This window comes from Halichoerus grypus, chromosome X (assembly GCF_964656455.1).
Source record: "Halichoerus grypus chromosome X, mHalGry1.hap1.1, whole genome shotgun sequence".
Taxonomy (NCBI): Eukaryota; Metazoa; Chordata; class Mammalia; order Carnivora; family Phocidae; genus Halichoerus; species Halichoerus grypus.
In genome coordinates, this window is record NC_135727.1 from 123,803,699 (window position 1) to 123,825,914 (window position 22,216).

The 22,216-nt window shown below is 43.1% G+C and overlaps 1 protein-coding gene across 1 annotated transcript; it reads right to left on the reverse strand.

Annotated features, from left to right (window-relative positions):
- Nucleotides 1-446: 446 nt before the first annotated feature.
- On the reverse strand, nt 447-16,550 carry MSL3 (MSL complex subunit 3). The gene is made up of 13 exons (XM_078064729.1): nt 16,399-16,550; nt 14,982-15,064; nt 14,509-14,604; nt 14,072-14,172; nt 13,424-13,509; nt 12,717-12,839; nt 11,759-11,919; nt 10,831-10,989; nt 8,814-9,076; nt 8,040-8,149; nt 4,129-4,228; nt 3,569-3,653; nt 447-1,256 (listed from the first exon to the last, which is right to left on the reverse strand). The coding sequence occupies exons 1-13, from the start codon at nt 16,498-16,500 to the stop codon at nt 1,157-1,159; spliced, it is 1,569 nt and encodes a 522-aa protein (XP_077920855.1). The 5' UTR covers nt 16,501-16,550; the 3' UTR covers nt 447-1,156.
- Between the last annotated feature and the right edge of the window lie 5,666 nt (nt 16,551-22,216).

A 22,216-nucleotide genomic window follows, 5' to 3' on the forward strand; every position in this document is an offset into this window, starting at 1 on the left:
ATTACTATGTTATCCTCCTCTTGTCATTTTTCAAGCTGTTATTTTCCTAAACTGCCAAACCTTGCAGTTAAGTATCACATTCATCACGTTAATGTTTTCCTTTTAAGCATCCTGCGGGAGAGGGGAGCACATGAGAGACTAAAACGAGGATTAGAAGGGTGACTGCAGAGACCATCAGCTGGCAATGGTGGACGAGGATAAATGTGTTGGCCCCAGACCACCTCAGAGGGCAGCAGCAAGATAGCAAAAAACTGCACTGACTCCCAGTAGCCACCTTCTTCTGGTCAAGCCACCAAGTGGGCCAAAATCAAAGAAGGACAGAAAACAAAAGGCCTTAGCAAAAAAAGGCACAAAAGTAAAACAAAATAAAACAAAAAGTTATGTCAAGAGATTACCTCACTGTTCCTTTGCAACAAAGAGGACAAGGCCAGAGTGAAAACTCCTGGTTCTTTGCAACAAGATGGGCAACACTTTATTTAGATCACCAAAAATAAGGTTTTACAGAAAGGGAACCATAACATTACACAACAAAGTATAGCTGTAAAATCTCAAACAAGAGAGGCAACACTTTATTTAGATTACCAAAAATAAGGTTTTGGAGAAAAGGAACTGTAACAAGCAAATGTGTGACTGCAAATTTTCTTTTGCCATCGATATCAATTCCCTCTAAAATATTTTGGGACTACTTTGTGATTTCCAAGCAAAACTAAAATTTGTTGGACAGACTCGTTGAGCCTCATCACAAGAATGAAAACAGTTTGGAAAACAATTTTGCTTAATGCTAACAAATAACTAAAAAACGTGGTTATTGCTAACGAATTAATTCCAACAGCTACTGAAACAGCCTGACCTACACATGCTCTCATTAACGCTTCCCTGTGAACACAGCTGTTCTTTTCCTGCTGTCACAGATGACATGAACAGTGGCAAGGGTCTCATGCTGGAGGCTGGTCAGGCACCTAGGAAGTAAATCTTAACAGAAATAACTACAGTATGTAAGCAACTCAAACAAATGGGCCCACCTCTGCCAGAGCCCCCAGGGGGGTGGGTGTCGTGTCAGCTCTGTAAAGAAGGTCCCCCATCTCCCTAGATCTTCACTGGGAACCTAGAGCACAGAGCTAGACAGAGAAGCTGTTCTTCTAGAACCATCAAAACTTCAATAAATCGCCCTGGGGTTCTTGGTGCTATAGTGCGCCTCACAGGCAGCAACATAGGCCGACTCTGGAAAGAAGTCATCATGATATTCTGCCAAAAACCTGGGAAAAGAAGAAAATGGCCCTGATGATCTTTATAGTGAGGGCTCAACACAAGCAAGCAAAATTTTAACTTGCAACCATTCGAACATTTCACCTTTTTTTGGTATTCCAAAGGAAAAAAAATTGAATATAACCTTGATTTCTAGGTATATCTGGCTTCTACATTAATTACCATTTCATTGGGATCCTTTCACTATCAAGTGTACAAAGAGAATAGAACCTAAACTCCACTAGGTGGCAGGCTTCATTATACAAACACTGAAAAAAAAAAAAAACTGGCTCTGACGAGTACTGCATTTTCCTGTTATAAAACCGATATTGGGGTGCCTGGGTAGTTCAGTTGGTTAAGTGTCTGCCTTCAGCTCAGGTCATGATTCCAGGGTCCTGGGATCAAGCCCTACATCGGGCTCCCTGCTCTGGCGGAAAGCCTGCTTCTCCCTCTCCCTCTGCCTGTCATTCCCCCCGCTTGTGCATGCTCTCTGTCAAATAAATAAAGTATTAAAAAAATAAGACTATAAAAAACTATAAACTCGGGGCACCTGGGTGGCTCAGTCAGTTAAGCGTCTGCCTTTGGTTCAGGTCATGATCCATACAGTCCTGTGTCGGGCTCCCTGCTCGCGGGGAGCCTGCTTCTCCCTCTGCCCTTCCCCCTGCTCATGCTCACGCTCTCTCTCCAATAAATAAATAAAATCTTTTTTTTTAAAAAAAGCTATAAACTCAACAAATGTCACTTGAGAAATTCCCAATACTTTCTACAGGCTAAGCTAAACCAAAATTGAATAGTATAAATAGTAAAGAGTATCTGGGTCCTAATTTGCCATTCCAAAAGGTGTTACAGTTCCAGCTTATAGTAGCAAAACTCATAAACAAGGCTGACTTATGTCTGATGATGGACGTTATAATGAGGCCAGTCATTCAAAAGTTCACATTATGCAGATGTTATCTTGTATCTGAAGTGTCAAAGATTTCACCACAGTGGGGCTTAAACATTCTCACATGGGCCATATTAACCACAAAGCTAACTAGTTTCATGCTTGTTTCTCCAGCCTCTTTCCACCTGTTCAAATTCCTAAAAATGTAAGGATAAACCCAATACCTTCTTTAGTAAAAACGGAGTCAAAATTCATTAGATAGTTAACTCTTTCTTCTTTGGACCATGCCATTCTTAAGGTGATTATTGAGTCCACCGATTCTCTAGTTGACGTTTTGGATACATTTTCAAAACCAATTCCTATATTTGTAAATCTTTCTAAGTTAATTCTTAAAACCCTAATTTCTATTTTGTATTGGGCATACCTCAAAATCAGCAGGCTTTCCTATGCTATAACTTGCAGCTATTCTTCATATTTTATTGGCATTATTTGATTTTGGCCTACACAGTCTTTATGCCAAATAGAATTGTGTGTTTGAGGGGGAGGTTGGAAGGGAAGAGTATATTTTTCATAATTGTTTCTAATAACATGTAATAAAGTCTCATTTCACTCACGGACGCTTTACTCAAAATGTCTACATAAAAATATCCTTTAAAAACTCCGAAAACCTATTTCTCTGCCTGGAATACTTTCCACACTGATGAATCCTACCTGTTTAATTCTTGCAGGTTGGAGCCTGACAACAAGGAAGAGGTACCCCCTTACAGAAAAGAAATAAGATCAGGCAGATAGATGAGCTGGGTAAGGCAGTGTGATGAGCAGCCTTGAACACCAAGCAGAGGAACTGGTCAATAGACATCTGGGTGGGAGAGAGCTGGGCCACCGGCACAAGTGAGTCTGGGGCCCACAGCATGGTGCAAGGAGTAGGGGGCAGAGCCTCAGGGCAAATGATCCTAAGATATAATGACTGGCTCTGTCGGATGAAGGAAACAATACCTTTCTCTGAGTTTACAAACTGTCAGCATGTATTGGTCATTTATCTTAACTCTAAACACAAAAATTCAACCTGTAAATGCTAATATTTAGGTTAATTTATGTATATGCAACAAAGAAAAGTCTAATATAAGGTACTTCTAAATATAAAATTTAAACTAAATTATTATCAATCTCATCACTTCTACTGTAAAAAATTTTCTATTCACAGTTACCCAACTGGATTCTTCTAGTGACACAAAAAATTTTATCTCTACACAATAAATTTCAGAAAAAAGAAACAGCCAAAAACCCGATGTGATGATTATAGTTAGAATCAATCATACTTAGCTAATACTGTGACTATTTAAAATACCACAGAACTAGCTTCCACATCTATTATGGAGGAATTCAGGAAAGTCATATATAAGGCAGCAGAGATAAGTTTTTACAAACAAATTTAAATACCTAAGAAAGAGATCAAAGTGCTTCAGTAAAGCCTTCAGATTCTTCTCAGAAAAGGACATCTTTCCAAGGATTTCTGGAAGTTTCACTGCATTAAAAATAAAACCGGAACCATTTACAATTGGCAGACTCTGGCAATGAGCAGGACACACTGAGGGTCCTATTTATCCTATTTAAACTGAAATTAACATCTACATCATCAAAAAAACCCAAAAACTCTTATTGAACACAGTACAGTGGTACAAATGGTATAAACACAATTTTTATGGAATTTAAGATTCATTCAGTGCCTTTTTTTAAGAGGTCATTCTTCAATGATTTTTCTTAGACCCTCAAAATTACCACGAGATGTACATAAACTAACAAGGGTGTAAAAACCAAAGTGGAGGGGTGCCTGGTTGGCTCAGTCGGAAAAGCATGTGACTTTTGATCTCAGGGTCATAAGTTCAAGCCCCACACTGGGTGTAGAGATTACTAAAAAAAAAAATAGATTAAAAAAAACCCCAAAGTGGAGGGGAAAGGGTTGGGAAAGGCAGAAGAAAGCAGGGACCAGGATTTCTTACCAAACAATCGTAGCAAGTGTTGTGCCCCATAAATGTAAGAGGGTGGAGGCGGCTGGTCACCTGGGGGGTAACTGTCGGGTACAAGTTTCCAGGAGAGGACCTGAGAAAAGACATAATAACAAATCATTCAATTCATGCTTAACACTGTTATCAAGAGATCTCAAAATCTGGAATCCCAGCAGAAATACACATGCTTTGAGGTTCTCAACTCAAATTGAGTGTCACACTCTCACTCCCAAGCTTCCTGTCCTTCTAGCAACTTAGGAGTTGCTTCACAGCTGGGCCAGAAAATGGGAGTAAACAGTAACAACAAACCAATGTGGAATTTTGAAAGCCACCCCTCTAACTTTCCCATGAAGTTCTTTAAGGGCATGATCTTGGCATATAGGAGAGTATAATGCATTATGTTGAAAAGGATCAAGCTACAAAATAACGAAGTTCAATATGACTTGGAAAAAATACACAATATAATGTGTATAATTATTATGTAAATACACAAAAGAACTACCAAGAAGTATATACCAAAATGTTAAATGTCCATTTCTTATTGGTGAAATTATGATTTAGGCAGTTTGGGAGGATAAAGGTATGCATTTTCCATGTTGATTATATATTAGCATATATCTAATAGTTTCCTATAATTTTTTCAAAACATTTTTGCCTTTTAAATCACGTGAGGATCCACCTTCCTTGGCAACATGGAGATACTTCTCATCCCTTAAAAGTTGTAACACTAAATTGCATGTAGAGGAAAAAATATGGCTCTATGTCAAAATAAAAACAAGTTTATAAAAATAAAGTGTGGGGGCACCTGGGTGGCTCAGTCAGTTAAGCGTCTGCCTTAGGCTCAGGTCATGATCCCAAGGTCCTGGGATTGAGCCCCGCATCAAGCTCCCTGCTCAGCGGGAAGCCTGCTTCTCCCTCTCCCACTCCCCCTGCTTGTGTTCCCTCTCTCGCTGTTTCTCTGTCAAATAAATAAAATCTTAAAAAAATAAAATGTGTGTGTAGGGGGAAGGGAGACTAAAGTAAGATTAAGGAAATATTTGATTTTCCAATTCTCAACAGCTATTACCTATAAATTAGCTTAACTGTTTTGGTCATTTTGTACCTTTTCCTTTATAGGAAATCATACTATAATAGAGAATATATTAGTAAAAAGTAACCTAAACATGTTGTGAGTAATATTACCATTGTTTTAAGATTCCCTAATTTCCTCATATATTTGATTCACTTTGGAAACTAATCTGAACCATTGAATCAAGTGAAAATAGACCTCAACCTTGGTAACCGATTTCTTTTCCTTCTTTCTAAATTTCAGAACTGTGGGTGGATTTCAGGCTTTTGTTAAAGTCAGAGTTGTATTTAAAAGCTCTCTGATGAGCCTCCACAGAAATACTTCAGCAAATTATAAGACTATTTTACTGAGATGCTGCTTTGCCTTTTGGGATCAGTCAAGTTTAATCTGGAAATATAGTAGGGCCAAAGAAAATCCTCTGTAAGACAAGGCAGAAGGATGCCAAAACCACCCCAGAAAAGCTGATGTACTCAATTTAACACAATGAAATTGCAGAAGCGAGTAAGTCTCACCATGGTTCTGTATGCCTCCATGCTGGAAGTCCCAGCTTCAGCCCTGGCCTCACCTACCCCACCCATCTGTGGTATAGATTACTGAAGGCAGGGATTTGGTTTCAGCATCTTTATTCCACGCCCAGCACCTCAGCCTGTGGTGCACACAACTGAAGCTTGGCAACTGTTTTGACAGTAATACTTGAAGTTAACATAGGAGAATCTGCAATAATTGGACCATGACACACACAACGTTGCAAAAGCTGGTCATTTGGCTAGTTAGTAGGCCAGCCTACCTCACTTATTCAACTCTGCATTTCAATGCAGTATTATCACCTTCTATTTACCAAAGATAAATTTCATGGGGGAAAACAGGTTTCTAGCAGAGGGATTCTCAACTGGGGTATATAGACAACCACCTGTGAATCGTAATGTGTACACCTACCCTGATGCAGTGCTTTTGTTAAAACACAGAGACAGAGGCACTCACAAAGGTGGGAATTCCCTAAGGTCTCCTGTTTGGTTTGAGAGTCACTGTTGAGAGCCTGTCTTACTAGAAATCCAATTCTACTAGAGCTTGCAGCTGTGCAGCTGTACCTCTAACCACTAGATGGTGGCCTCGCACTGCCAACCTGAGTGGGAATGGCCTTGCCTGAATATTCATGTCCCTTTTAAAAGAAACAGGACTCCCCTTAATAACACCTGCAGGGCCTTGTCTGAAAAACAGGACCTTAGGGACTGCTGTAATAGGAATTTCCTAACTTTCCCTCATTGTCATTGTAAAACAAATTAAGTTTTCCAGCTTTTCTATCGGGGTCAGCCAACTAAGGCCTTCTGCCAAATCCAGCCCAACCCCCTTGTGCTGAAAATGATTGTCATATTTTTCAATGGTTAATAAAATCACATGAATAAATATTTCATGACATGAAAATCATATGAAATTCAATTACTAGTGTGCATGAATACATTTGGGGGGCATAGAGCCACACCCATCATTTATGAGTAGCTCTCATGCCAACAGCAGAGTTGGATAATCTCGAAAGAGACTGTATAGTACACAACCCTGAAAATATTTGCAATCTGACCCTTTACAGAAAAAGTTTGCCAACTCTCACCATTAAATGTTCTCTCTCCCTAGTAAAGCTAGTTCCCCTATGCACAGAAACAGGGAAATCCTACCTCCTAGGTGAGATTCATAGAATATCCCAGTAGACCAAGACATCTCCTGAGCCTCCAAAACTCTCACTACCTACACATCAATTAACTAGCCTTAAAAACAGAATTTTTTTTTAAAGACTTTATTTATCTGAGAGAGAGAGAGAGCAAGCACAAACAGGAGGAGCGGCAGGCAGAGGGAGAGGGAGAAGCAGGCTCCCCGCTGAGCAGAGAGCCCCACTCTGGGCTCAATCCCAGGACCCTGGGACCATGACCCGAGCCGAAGGCAGACGCTTTACGACTGAGCCACGTAGGCACCCCAAAAACAGAATTTTTATTTTTATTTATTTTAAAAGATTTTATTTATTTGACAGAGAGAGAGAGCACAAGCAGGGGGAGCAGGAGTGGGAGAGGGAGAAGCAGACTCCCCGCTGAGCAGGGAGCCCGATGTGGGGCTCCATCCCAGGACCCTGGGATCATGACCTGAGCTGAAGGCAGACGCTTAACTGAGCCACCCAGGTGCCCCCAAAACAGAATTTTTAAAATGAAAAGTTTCCCCACTTGTAAAATGGAAACCTGGTGGCAAGGTTGTTCTGGAAAATCTGAGGTGATTTAGGTCAAGTTCCTGGCACAATGCTGACATATAGCATGCCCTCAAAGGGATGGCTACTAGGACTACTATTAACAATGAATTTTCTATTTTTAAATAGTTGGGAAAACCCAAAAGAAGAACCATATTTCATAACACGAAAATTATGATATTCAAATTTCAGTGTCCATAAATAAAGTTTTATTGGAACACAGTATGCCCATTCATTTACATGGTGTCTATGGATGCTTTTGGAATTGGGTAGTCTTGAAGGAGACTGTTTGGCCCGCAAGGCTTAAAATATTTACTCTCTGGACCTCTGTAGAACAAGTGTGCATAAAATGCATAAAATGAAAATACTTACATATTTCAATACTTGTGCTTATTTAAAAGATGACCATAAGCACAGGGCTGGAATCCTAGCGACTTTCTTATTTTAGAAACCAAAACCAATATTAAACATCACCATATGAAGCATTTTGTTAATATCCACAGCAAGAGCAACAGAGTGTTTCTAAGGAAACTGGATTTCCGCTCACAGGACTTAAGCACCATAGAAGGAAGGACTCACTGGGGATGAACAGCAACAGTAATGCTTTACCTCATTTATTTCATTAGTTCTTCTGCCTTCAAAGCCCGCAAACACTGCACTCCCTTCCTTGCTAGGGGTCAGAGGAACTGGTGAGGATGATCTGCTATGCACAGGTGTCTCTTCAAAAGGAAAAGATGTTAATTATTCACTTGTAAATCACAGAGCAACTGAATTAGACTGCCGGATGACTGTTACAGTAAAGAAATTATTAATCTTTAACAATCATATATGGTATTTTCCTATCATAAAAAACAGTACCTGAATTATTTGGGGGAAAAAAACAGGAAACAAGTACTGATATATGCTACAACATGATGAACCTTGAAAACATTATGCTAAGTGAAAAAAGCCACAGACAAAAGGTCACTTACTGTGTAATTCGACTGACAGGAACTGATGCCTAGAAGAGGCAAAATCCATAGGGACAGGAAGTAACTAGTGGTTGCCTAGCAGGATAGATTAGGGCTGGGGGGAGGGAATGGGGAACTACTGCTACCAGACTCACGAGACACAGCTAAACCAGCCAAGCATCCAACTGCAGAGCTGAAGGTGTGGTGACTCCTCTCTCCATGCCATAGGCAAAGTGCCTTGTGAGCCTTGGTTAGAGCCAAACTCCTCAGTGGATTTCCCACAGCTGAGTGGGTGAATCTGGGTGTGACTGTGCATTCATCCCCATTCCTCTCCCAGCCTCTCTTGTTGGCTGGACTCCCGTCAGGAGAGCAGTTGACTGGCACAGGCCACGCACAGAGTGAATGGCTTTCCCACACCTGAGAATGGACCTACTTTTTTCCAGGTGCAGGAACAGCTTTGGCATGCTGGCAGACGTGTCCTGCTGCCGGCGCTTGGGCTGAGGCGAGGCACTGCTCTCAGACAGCCTGTCACAGTTGGCAGAGTGCCGTGTCGACCGCCTCAGAGACTGCAAGGCTTCCGGTTCAGCTTTGCGCCTTTTGGGGGTGGCTGGCTCACCTGTAGTGGGCTGACTCTCTGTGGACTGCGGTGTGGATGGATTCAGCAAAGGTGGGCTTGGAGAGAGCTCCTCTTGGTTCCTACGGAAGAAGAGGAGAGAGCATCTCTCTCTCTCTCTCTCTCTCTCACACACACACACACACACACACGCACACACCTGGCCCACAGAATCTCTGCAAAACCTGGAGCAGTTCTTAAATGTCCTCCTTCAGACAGAAGAGAAAACACTCTGGACTCCACTCCAGGAGAATTACAAACTTTTACTTTCGAATGTGGCAAAACAAGTGTTTTCTTAAAGAGTAACCAAACATATTCGATCATTTAAAATCCTCTTGATAACTCTGCAAGGCATGCTGGCATTAAAGATTGTGATGCCCCTTTTGTATTTGTCTTAGAGCAATGGTTCTCAATTGGGAGTCATTTTGCCCTACCAGGGACAGTGGCACTTATCTGGAGACCGTGCTGTTTTGCTTGTCACAACTGGCAAAGTGCTACTGGCATCTAGCGGGTAGAGGCCAGGGCTACTGCCCAACAACCTACAATGCCCAGGACCCTCCACCACAAAGAATGATCTCGTTCAAAATATCAATAGGGCTAAGGTTGAGAAACCCTGGTCAAGAGAATAGGATTACTATGGTAGCTGCACGTGTGGTGAGTAGCATAGCATAACATAGAGAATGCAATCACTGTGTCCTGCATCTGAAGGTAATGTAACATTGTGTCAACTATACTTCAATAAAAGTTTATTTTTTTAATAAAGAGAGTAAGAATACCATGTTATCTCACCACATTGTAACTACTCACAAGAATAGAAAGAAAAGCCACAAGCATCTGCCAAGCTTTGTGGAACATACAGTCCACCCTGGACACTGGCAACCTTGAGATTTGGAGTAGGGCAGAGGAACATCAACACAGGTCCCCAGTGAGTTGCACACGCCTCTCACATAGGGTGAAACCAATGGGAGAGGCAGGCAGGCAGGCTAAGAGATGATCATGAGGCAGACAGAGAACCAGGAGCAAGGAGCCATGAAGGGAAGGGAGAAGGGGATGGTGGGGAAAGATGGCCAAAGCAGAGCACGGTGTGTGACAAGTGGGAAGTTGTTAGTACCCTGTCTTGGGGAGCAGAGTTAGCAGGGGCAGTTGGGAGACAAAGGCAGAGCATAAAGTAAGCAAGAGCAGAAGAAGTGGAAATCACGAGAACAGGCCATTCTCAGGAAGAGAGGCACAGGAACATAGGGAAGCAGCTTATAGAGGTGAAGGTATTGACTTGAGGTTGGAATTTCTGCCCCTCCTCCCCCAACCAAACAATAGAGATTTGGGCATGCTTGGTGACTGAGGAAAGAAAGTAGTGACACAGCAGAGCAGGAAAGGAACTAATCTTTAGTTGAAGGCAAAAGGTTGCCAGCCCTTTGTGAACTTTCTCATTTAATGACTACCCAAGGAGGCAGCTGTTCTTTCCATTGTGCAGAGGCAAAAGGAAGAGGTTCAGAAGGTATCTCCTCAAGTCACACAACCAGTAAGTGAAGGAGCTAAATTCAAACGCACATCTTCTACCCTTCTCAGCCTGTGCCTTCTTCATTCCATTTGCCTTTGGAAAGACAGGCTAGCTGCTCAAAATCAAACCAAGTTCTCACACTGGAATCTTCACTCGGTAAAATCTTTTAGAGCCATTTGAAAGTGAATGATGACTTAGCTTACCCAGGGAAAAACTCCACTTTTCAATCTCCTCCTCCAAATCTGTTGGCCCCACAGCATTAGATGGAAATCTTCAAAGACAGAGTCAACTATTCGGTTGCTGACATCTGATAGTCAAACTGCAGACTGTCTAACTTACCTGTTAGTGTTTGTGGCACTTTCCTTAATTGGAAGAAAAAACTTGGACGAAGTCACCTTTTTATACTGAACTTGTTCATACGGATAGAGTAAAACCAGTGGGAGAGTGTAATCAAAGGTTATTCTTAATCCATCCACCATCTCCTTACAAAGGTCAACACTAGGAGAGTAAGAAGAGATTAGAGATGCAGTAAATATTTTCCGAAATGTCATAATGAAGTTACACGTTTTTAATAAGGCAGAGTTTTAAACTTAAACGCTATGTATTATACCTACACTTATAAAGAATACAATGAGTTTGTAGATGCTGCCAACAAAAAATTAAATGGAAACATTGATCTATAATATAAAGTGAAAAAAATACACCAGTAGTTTTAACTTACTGCACTGAACACGAGGAGCCCGAGCAGCCTGTGCTGCAGAAGGTGGACAGGCCCCAATTACTGGGAGCTTGAAGGGGGTAGACCTGATGAACTAATCCTAATACTTGTTTCAAATCAAACAATCTGCCTGTCTGACTCTAATCCAGCTGGGTCACATGCACAAGGCAGGCTATGAACACAATTATCCTGCCTGAATAAAAACCTATTTGTAAACAAGCTTTGATAAAATTTTCTTTGCCCATTCTGGTGCTTCTCAAGGACAAAAAGTTATCTCCCTATAACACTGAAAAAAACTGGTCTTGGTGTTGAGGCAGTGCATACTCAATATATCCAGACCAGATACCTAAATAGTTATTGAGCATTTTGAAAGAGGGACAGTATTTTGATATTAAATTTGTTATTAAATGAATTAGTAAGTTAATTGAGTGATATATTAAATGAACTCCAAATTACAGAAATAGAGTGTCACCTGTTCTAAATGGAAGTCACTTCTCTAATACACAAAGAGAGAGCCATTGAGGCATCAATCCCCCCCCCACTACTCACTTCTTTTCTGCTGGGATATAATGCACATTCATATTGGCATGTGGCATAGCATGATGGTGACGAGGCCTCTCATTGGCTGAAAAGGCTGCATTGATAGCAAAATGCTTCACGTAGGATTCCAAAATAGTTATGATGTTGGTCTGGCATGGAAGTTTCACTAACTGTTAATAAAAAAACAGACATCTGATGCATGCATCTCATTGTATAAACCATATATTCCAAGAAACAGTGCTCTTGTCTATATAAATTTTTTAACTCAAAAATAAAGCCAATTCTGTTTGAGAATCTTTTAAATAAATATTCCTTGAAGCTCTATGACTGCTTCTACTAATCATTACCCACAAAGATTACAGTATAAATTTTAAAAATATGTGTAAGCAGTGATTCACATCTTAATGATCAATTACAGCCACCTGGGGAGACTATGTCCGCAGTCAGCCTCCATGACAGCTCAATTATGTCTTAACCTCTCTTTAAAATATTTGAGATAGCATCCATGTGCATATGTAAGGTGGGAGCGGCAGAAGGAACAGAGGGAGAGGGAGTGAGAGAATCCAAAGCAGACTCCCCACTGAGTGCAGAACCCAATGTGGGTCTTGATCTCACGACCCCGAGATCAAGACCTGAGCTAAAACCCAAGAGTAGGACGCTTAACCGACTGAGCCACCCAGGTGCCCCGTGTCTTAACCTCCTGAATGAAGTCCAGGCATAAGGAGTTTGACAAAGCTTCCTAGAGGATTCTAATGGACAGCCAACGCTGGGAAAGACTGTGCATGCCTTAATTCAATCAGCAGCAGAGCAGTACCATCAGAGAACTTTAAAAACCTAACTCAGTACAAAACTTAAAATATGAATTTCATTCTTACAAGGTTCTTAATTGTTTGAGTCTGCGACTGTAAAATATGGCTAAATGAAAGCTCTATTACAAACCCATGTTTTATGTATTCTCCCTGCATACCCGTTTCCTCCTGTTGATATAGTAACAATCATCCTCAAGCTTCTTTTTCAGAACTTCAGGGATTTCTATAGTTATTGTTCTTTCTTCCATTTCCCTTTTTGTGTGCAGCTCCGGTTCTTCCTTCTGCAATATCACAATTTCATTTTTAACTACTCGTAACAGTAAGAGAGTTTATATCCAAAGGAAGACTAACAAAGGAGAGCCTACTATGAAACAAACCCCGTTAATCCTCAACATTCATACCAGAATGCCACATGTCCTAAAGAAAAGTACATTAAAGGCCAAAAGTTAATGTGTTTTAGGGCACTAACCTATGTTACCAATGCTAATTTTGCTTCTCCCCCTTTTAAGTTTGCCAGTGATACTTATGTTAACTTTGAAGGCAGGCAGAAGATGCCAAAGTCTGATACACAAGATTTAAAAACTAATCAACACTATAAAAATAAAGTTCATGGCCTCAATGGAAAGAAAAAGGTAACTATGATTTGTGAAAACACTTTATGGGTAAAAGGAGCTACCAAGAGGTTCATACAGTGACTATAAATATAAATAAGGATTATTTTCCCTTAAAGATCAAGTGCAACTTTACAATATCTCGTTAAAACAATGCATTTTTACAAAATGATCTGCAACTGAAGAATTCTATCACATAATTTTACCACTAAGTATATGCCAAAGACAGCATTTTTACAATAGAAACTTTATACCACTTCCGTCTTTTCTTCAATATCACTTTCTTCACTTATTTCTTCATCCTTTTCTTCACTACTGTCATCAGAGGAACTGCTTATTGCTAGGGAAAACAAAAACTATCAGGCAAACCGGCATCATATACTTCCCTTACCTTTACAATTATAATTCTTTAAGGTGGAGCGTGTGTCCTACTATTGGCAATAATTAACTGTAGTCCTGCATATATTTTAAATGCTGAACACAAATACTGTACCTTTCAGAATAGAAATTTATTTTGAGAAATATAACACCAATTTCAATGAAGGCAAAACCCACACAAGTTAATGATCTGAAAGTGTTTAGTCACCTAGGATTCTACGATTCTCTGTTGCATTCATAACTGGGGCCAAGGCTCAGGAAGTGCCAAGAAGAAAACATGAGGGGTTAGTACAAATAAAGACACTGGCTGAAAAGGCAGTGGCCATGAGCAAGACTGATGAGATATTATGGACTAACTGACCGCTACTTTAATTGTTAAAAACAAAAGGGGCACATGTTATATGTAATGAGCTTAAAATGTTTGCTTGTCTGTAATTGCAATGACTCCTACCCCTCAATCCTGTGGTATAAAAGGACTAGGTAAAAGTTCTTTTAGCCAGAGAAAATGAAGTCAAGCCACTCACAGTTTTCATCATTTTCATCTTTTTCTTCAACAGGGAGGCTTTTTAAGACAGAGTCAACACCAGGCAACCTGCAGCGCTTCTTCTTTCTTCCTGTGCTTCTCCTGAAAGAAAATAAACACAACTGAAATAAATTTTGATGCTGACTGATATGAGTCTTGAAGTACAAACAAGATATAACAACAGTGATTCTCTAAGGACCTAAAAATCATTAAATCCTAGAACATAAATGTTAATCTCCACTTCAGAAGATTATATAGTAACCTCACTGAAAACACAGCATTTAGAATACAAGAGCAATTCTTCACGAACACACTTTAAATATATATAATTATTAATAAACCAAGTTGGGCATATTTTTACTTTTACATTTTAAAAGTTCTAAACACTAAGAGAAAACACATTGAATAACATTTATGTCATGATTTTTGTATTCTTACAGGCGAGCTACAGCTTTTCTTGCCAATTTACGCTGTAATCTCCGATTTTCATCGGTGTCACGAAGGACATGATCTTCAGCTGCCCATCTATCCCAACTAATCAAACAAAAAAAGGAAAAGCATGTAAAATTCAGTGTTTTAGTTTGATACAAAACAACTACTAAAAGCACCTCACAGAAACAGAAGTGTCCCAGAAGTACTTATGTTTTAGAAAACTATTTAAACATTTTAAAATCACAAAAAGATGCAAATAAACTGAAAAAGGAACTCACACAGACACAGAAACAACTAGGGTTTCTACCAAATATAATTAACTTAAAGTAATCATTCTAAAGAATAGGCAAGATTTGATAAAAAAGCAGAAACAGGAAGTGAAGCTTTTCTACAAGTGTTTCTAAAACTTAAATAAGTTTGCAATGTTCTTGTGCAGCAAAGATGATCAATTTTCAATCCCGTTTAACAAGTACACTCACCTTCTGTTCCAACCATTAAAATGGATCAGATATTCTGGGATCTTTCTGCCTTTTTCGTCTTTCCCAACAATAACATCGACAATCTGAAACCAGGAAATATTGTCCGCAAATGACAGAACATACAGAATATTGGAAGCTAGATCAGGAAAACTAGATCATAGATCTCTTTTTAAAAGAAAAGAAAGCAGTCTCTCCTTTTTTAGACTGAAAGCTGGGTTGAAACATTTTTCCTTTCAATTCCATTTTTTTTCCTGAGTGGATGCCTCAAAATAGGAAACATCCCTCCAACCGCCTCGCGATTGGTCTCTGATACTGAGACTGGGTTCAGCTTCTTGAAGCCATTGGCCGACCGATTTGTCACTAACTAAAGAGTCCAGGCCAGACAAGAGAGCTGCAGCCCTGAGACCTCTGGGAGTTGTAGTCTCCCCTGCTCAGCCGCATCCAAAGCCAGGACGGCTGGCTGATTATGCCATCCCTCCCAGAAGGGTGCCTAGGGGGAACATCTGGGGCAAATGATGGGGCATGTCACCCCTAGGAAAGCTCAAGGCGGGGCGGGAGGTTGGATTGCAAACAGCCAGAGGCTGCGGGGGCGGAGCCCGAAAACACAACACGCAAAACCCAGAAGCCTTGGGAAATCCCCTTAAGGCCAGAGTCGCCCAGAAGCACCTGGGGCCCCAGGCCAGCCCCCAGCCCCGGACTGCGGTGCCCACGCCCACTCGTCATCCAAGCCCCAGGAGCTGCAGCTGTGGTTCAGTTCCCCCTACCTCCCCCCACTCCCCGAAACTTAGATAGACGGGCACAGGGCGCGACTCGGGGACTGAAAACCTAAATGCTGCAAGACACCAAGGGACGAAAGCTACCGGGTCAACACTGCCCTCGGGTGGGGGGTCGCGGCCTACGAGAGGGTTCGGGCCCAGACACGATTGGTGCTCCCGAGCAAAGACGTCGCGAGTCGACGGCCAGTGCTATGGCGCTACGGCTTAGGACCTGGCTCGGTCAGTCAGGGCGTCGCACGGGAGCCCAGGTAACGATGGGCCGCGCAGAATGCTGAGAGATTTAACAAAAAGGTGAAGACCGCCGGCAAGCGACCTCCTCGACGCTCAGCCCTCGCTGGCGTCGCGTGCGCAAACCGACGTCGCGGCCCCAACCTCGCGACACTGCACGCGCGAGGTTTCCGATAGCGCGTGCGCAGCCCCGCGCCGGGCGGAAGCGGAAGCGTCCGGGCCCCGACTCCCCCAAGCGGCGCCCCGAGAGCGCCCCCTGCTGCACGCACGGCGCCGCGCAAGCCGAGGAGGCGCCGGCATGGAGCGCCGGGCCCCGCCACTTCCCCTGCTCCGCGCCGCCGTCCGCACCCGCATCCGCCACCCGTCCCGGGGTCCCCGGCCCGCGCCTCCTCCCTGTCCCTCCGCGGCGGCACCTTGGCATCGTACAGCACTCGCGCCTTGGTGGGGTCAGGCTCGAAGCACAGCACTTTCTCCCCTGAGTGGAATTTAAATTTCATGCCCTCGCTCGCGCTCATTTGCTCATCGTGGCGGAGGGCGAGGCTCCGGGGCGGGCGGAGCGCGCGCGGTGGGGGAGGGGGGTGGGGGTGGGGGCGGGGAGGTGGTGCGCAGCGGCGGGGGTGGGGGGGGAGGGAGCGGGGAATGGCGGAGGCTGCGGCCGCCCCGCCCTCAGTCCCGCCTCGGCCCGCCCCGCGCCGTGGCCGGACCTGGGAGCCCCGGGGCGCGCGCGCTCCCGGCGGAGCGCGTCTCCGCGAGTCCCCTTGGGCTCGGGAAAGACTGCGGCCGGGAACGCTACCCGTGGCCGTGGTCTTCCGGCAGAACGGCCCCTCCCGCGCTCGTGGGAAAGGTGGCCGGCGCGGGCTGAGCCGGCGCGCCCCGGTCCGGGGGTGGGAGGCGCCCAGGAGAGAGTCTGTGTGGAGTGGGCGCTGGCGGCGGGGAGGCCAGCCGGCGGCCGCCCTCCAGCAGCCACTGGCCGCGCCGCGTGGGCCATCTTAGCAGAGCTGCGCGCCGCCGAGTGTGGCTCCGCGAGCAGGACGTCGGGCTGGAGTCGGGTCTAGATGGGCGAAGGGTGGGTGAGGGAGTGAAGAAAGCCCTGGGGCATACCTGGGCTGGGACAAGCAGGTGGCAGGCCTGGAGCCCTCCAGTGACAGCGGGTGAGCATTGGAAGTGAGGCTGAGAGGTCCTTAACCAGGTCGTTAACATCTTAAGTCTCGGCATGGTTTTTCAACCCCCAGCACTCAAGAGTTCTCCCTCAAGATCTGTTGCAACACGTTGAAAATTCCCCAAAGGGGGAAAGTACTGTGAAGTTGGTACTAGGAGGTACCTGCACCAACGAAGTGAGGTGCTCAGGAGATCTTGATGAACAAATGACAAGTGCTGGGAGACTCTTGAAGGGCAAGCCTCCAGAGACAGGAAAGAAGGTGCTGAATTTTTTGCTCTCTTTTGAGGGATGGAAAGTGTTTAGGTAGTGAGTGTAGTTACACTGGATTAAGACCGGCCTAGAGACCATCTTTGAGGCTCTGATGTCGTGGGCTATTCTTGCATCCAGAAATTTGCCCTTGCCCTCCCTTCACTGGGTTTCTTGGTATACATCCTTTACATTTCAGCTTGGACATTGCCAAGGGAAAAACCCTCAGGCTTCCCTACATGAATCACATACCCATCCAGTATTCCCTCCCAGCTTTCTGTTTATCTGTTTCTTGCATTTACTGTATCCTGCAGTAGAATGGGCTGTTCGTTTCCAAAATGCTCTCCATAAGATGCTCAGTTCCTTGAAGTTGGGAGGGCAGAGCTGCGGGGAGTCTCATCCAGTTCATCAGGGCATATTCCTGACACACAATAAATGTTTAGTGAATGAATGAACAGATTACAGATTTATGAAACAGAACCCCCAAAATTCGGTGACCAATTGGCCTTGACAGGGGAAAGGGAAGGAGAAATCTTGAGAGGCATCCAGATTTTCTGGCATAATGAGTTGGGTGAACGATAGATCCACTGGTCAAAATAAGGGCCATGAGAGGGATAGGTTGGGGGAAGATGGGCAGATAGTGAGTTGTGTCTATAATAATACAGTGGTGAAACCAGAACTGGAGCTGTGATCCTTCTTCAGGTTGTGGTTTATCAGGAATGAGCTCTTGATGGTGATGTTCCCCATAAATAGTAGGGGGAGCTCTAGGGCACAAGTAATTGCCTGCCGTGGCTAAACCACATCTGAATATTAGCATTTTTATTTTTCTTGTTGGAGAATGGAGATTTCCTTTCCAGACTCTAACCTTGCAGGGCAAGACTTCAGATGCTTTCTTTTGCTTCTCTCCATTTCCACCCCTTCTTCTGTCCTTGAGCAACACCTTTTCCTCTGTTCCCCCTCAACAGTCCAAGAATGCAAAAGCCTCCAGTGACAGTACCCCTTGCCGGCCTCCTCTAGATTAGGAACCACTAGAGAGGCCTCCGTCTTTAATGTGGGTGGAGCATCCTTTTCCCTCTTACGTGCAAAGATAGAGAACATGGAGGACTCTATGATCCAGTGCCACACTTGTCACTTCTAGTTTATGACCTTGGGCAAGTGATTAGTCTCTCTGTGATGCAGTTTCCTTACATTTAAAGATAAGAGTGGCTCCTACCTCCTTGGGTTGTTTTAGGAATAAATCTACTCAGTCTACATGTGTTTGTGTAGTGCCTGGCATATAGTAAGTGTTGGGTATATGCTTGTCATTAATATTAGGCATTTCTTGGTCATTTCTCCTTGACCTCATTCATTCATTGAACATATATATATATATATATATATATATTTTTTTTTTTTTTTTTGAGTAATCTCTATGCCCAACGTGGGGGCTTGAACTCACAACCCTGAGATCAAGAGTCACATGCTCTATCCACTGAGCCAGCCAGGCACCCCATTCAACAAGTATTTATTGAGCCTCCTGTGTACTGGATGCTAAACACATAAAGTAGAATACAGATACTACCCCTGGCCTTAAAGAAGACACATTTCAGGAGGGGCACAGCAGCAGGCAAGTAAGTGCAAGCATCATGCATGCTCTCTGATGGAGCAGTACTGGTGAGAGGTGCTTACATCTCCCTAGGAGGAGGGAGAGTGTCAGAAAAAGCTCCAGAGAGGAAATCTCTCTTGTTAAATAATAAGCTGAAGCATATTAAAAATCTTTAAGAATTTGAGCAAAAATCCACTGGAATCAGGTAGCGCCAAAGTGGAAGTGCTGAGTACTTCAGTATCAGGAGCCCAGAGAGAGATTTTTATAGAGAAAAGGCAGAAATAAAGAAGTTCTTGATTGGCAGTTGTGTAAAGACTAGTTTGGCTATTTGTGACTGGTTATCCTTAGTGTTTTATTTCATAACCTTGAGGAATTTAAAGGCTTAGGTTTTAGGCTGCCAAAGCGTTAGAGCTACGTCAGTCTAACAGCCTCCTTGTTGAATTAATTTAACAATTCGCCCCTTTTGGTTATCTTCTTATACATGAGAGAATGACCAACACTTCGGTATTTGTGCCACACTCAGTCACCATCAGAGTTAAGTTGCTCTTGTCTCATTGTGAAGCTCATAGGTTATGATGTCAGATCCGTGGAAGAAATGTTTTTGCTGTTCATCTTGTTTCTGTTTCCCCAAGTCTCTCCAGTGAGACCATCTGAGGTGCTGCTGAGGGCTGTGAACATGCACTTAAGACCTTTAAGAGAAAATAGCCTACCAGAGGACTAAAACGATGCCTTCGTATAAGGAGAATACCAAGAGACTGAGGTATACTCCTCAGCCAGGGCCCCGCACGAGCCGAAGCAGTTGGTATCAAATAAATCAAAGAAGGGACATCAACCTGTTGTAGCCAAGGGGCTGGGGGGTTAATGTAGCGCCTTTGCTGCGAGAGCGGACGTGTTGGTCCAGCTGCCGGCGGAGGTGTCCGCTACGGCACAGGCTCCTCCCCGCTCAGCCCGTAAGCGACCCGAAGCAGCTCTGGGATCTGAAACCGGACGTTCTTAGCAAGAACGTCTGGAGACCTTGCCGTGTGCCTATGGCCTTAGCAGTAGATTCAGCAATGGTTGCCCGAGCGAAGGAGCCTTATTTTCCTGTGCGTTACCAGCGAGAAGAGGCAAGTAGCGGAAAGGCAAAAGGAATAAAGGTCCGGATTGGAGATGACGATCTTGATCTGCGATCTTGGGGGAGCTGTCCACCTCAAGATGCCATCTGCTTCTGAGGAGGAGCCTCCCTAGTCAACTTGAATTTCACATCTCCAGCCGGTGTGCAGTTCCAAGAGTCTGGAGGAGCCCTTTTTAATTGGGAGAAGTGGCCCCAAGTTCAAGTCCCTGAAGTTGGGCTGTGGTCTTGGCAGTGAGAAGGACCGGGTATGGTTTCTTCCAGGGACGTTCAAGGGCAGCCTTTGTTCTTAGTGACTCCAAGTCAGAAGGCTGGGAGAAGATTGGAAACGTTGGCCTGGAGAGTTGTAGCCAGACATTTGCGGAAACTGGGAGAATTCAGGATCCAGTTCACGTTATAGATACACAGTAGTTTCCTTTCTTTCTTTTTTGTTTTTTGTATCAATTTTTTATTTACGTTGTAGTTAGTTAACATATAGTGTACTCTTGGTTTCGGGAGTATACAGTAGTTTCCTTTTACCCTTATTATTTCTAAGTAGGTTTTTTTAAGTTTTATTTATTCAAGGAATCTCTACACCCCGTGTGGGGCTTGAACTCACGACCCCCGAGATCAAGAGTCACATGCTTCTCTGACTGAGGCAGCCCAGCGCCCCTCCTGGGTTGTTTTAATTATATATGTTGATTAGAATTCTTAACCCTTAGAATCCTTTGTTCCTAGTGAAAACTAAGAAGTAAGCAATGTGGACTGGCGGTTACACTAGCGTTCTGTGGATTGGGAAATTTATAAATACATTTCACAATTTCTAGAAGTATATTCTTCCTCATAGTAAAATTTTCAGTGTGGCACAAAAGATGTTTACGAATAGAGCCAAATATCTTTAGTTCCTCTGTAAAAGAAAGCCAAAAGTGAATAAACCTGTGTTCAGTAATTAATGTTTTAGTATTTTATCATATTTGGAATGATTGAGATATTCAATGAATAGCCATCATTTAACTTAGGATAACTAGGGTTTCAAGTTCTCAAAAAAATTTGGGAAACTGTATTTAAGTAGACATACCATATAGAATATTTATTATTGAAAATATATAAACTTTTACTGACACTTATTTACTTGTTCTTAACACTTATGTTTAGGTTAGTCATGAAAATTTCATGAGACATTAAACAGCTAACCGTTCTTGCTGATACATCCTGTAACAGAGATAACATATGTTAGCTTATTTGACTTTTAGCAAACCTAGGTAGAATTCAAGTATTTTGTTTAATGCCGGTAATTCTTTTTTTAAAAAAATATTTTATTTATTTATTTGACAGAGAGAGACACAGCAAGAGAGGAAACACAAGCAGGGGGAGTGGGAGAGGGAGAAGCAGGACTCCCGCCGAGCAGGGAGCCCGATGTGGGGCTGGATCCCAGGACCCTGGGATCATGACCTGAGCCGAAGGCAGACGCTTAATGACTGAGCCACCCAGGCGGCCCTAATGCCGGTAATTCTAAAGACATGCTTGTTTTAATTAAACCAACACACTTAAACTAGCTTTTATTTACTGAAGATTATCCTACATCATGATGTGAACTTGAAAAACATTTGGGTTAGTTTCTATATTTCCTTTTTTTTTTTTAAAGATTTTATTTATTTATTTGAGAGAGAGAATGAGATAGAGCATGAGAGGGGGGAGGGTCAGACGGAGAAGCAGACTCCCTGCCGAGCAGGGAGCCCGATGCGGGACTCCATCCAGGGACTCCATCCAGGGACTCCAGGATCATGACCTGAGCCGAAGGCAGTCGCCCAACCAACTGAGCCACCACCCAGGTGCCCAGTTTCTATATTTCTGAGAGTATGTTTGACTTATATAAATACTTGTCTTTAAGCCTATTAAATAGAACTTTCTACAAATTAATTTTGGGAATATCATCTGGAGGTAGGAATTTATCACACATCTATAACAGACAGACACAAATACAAGACACAGAGATCTTACAGCTTTCCATTTTAAAATTTTAGCCATGAGACGGGTATGATAATGCAAAACTCATTAGTTTAAAAAAGAGTGGTTGTATCTAAATTGTGTTTCTGGCAGACAGAATAAGTTAAGGTTACCTGCTCAGATGGCTAAAGCTTTTACTAATAA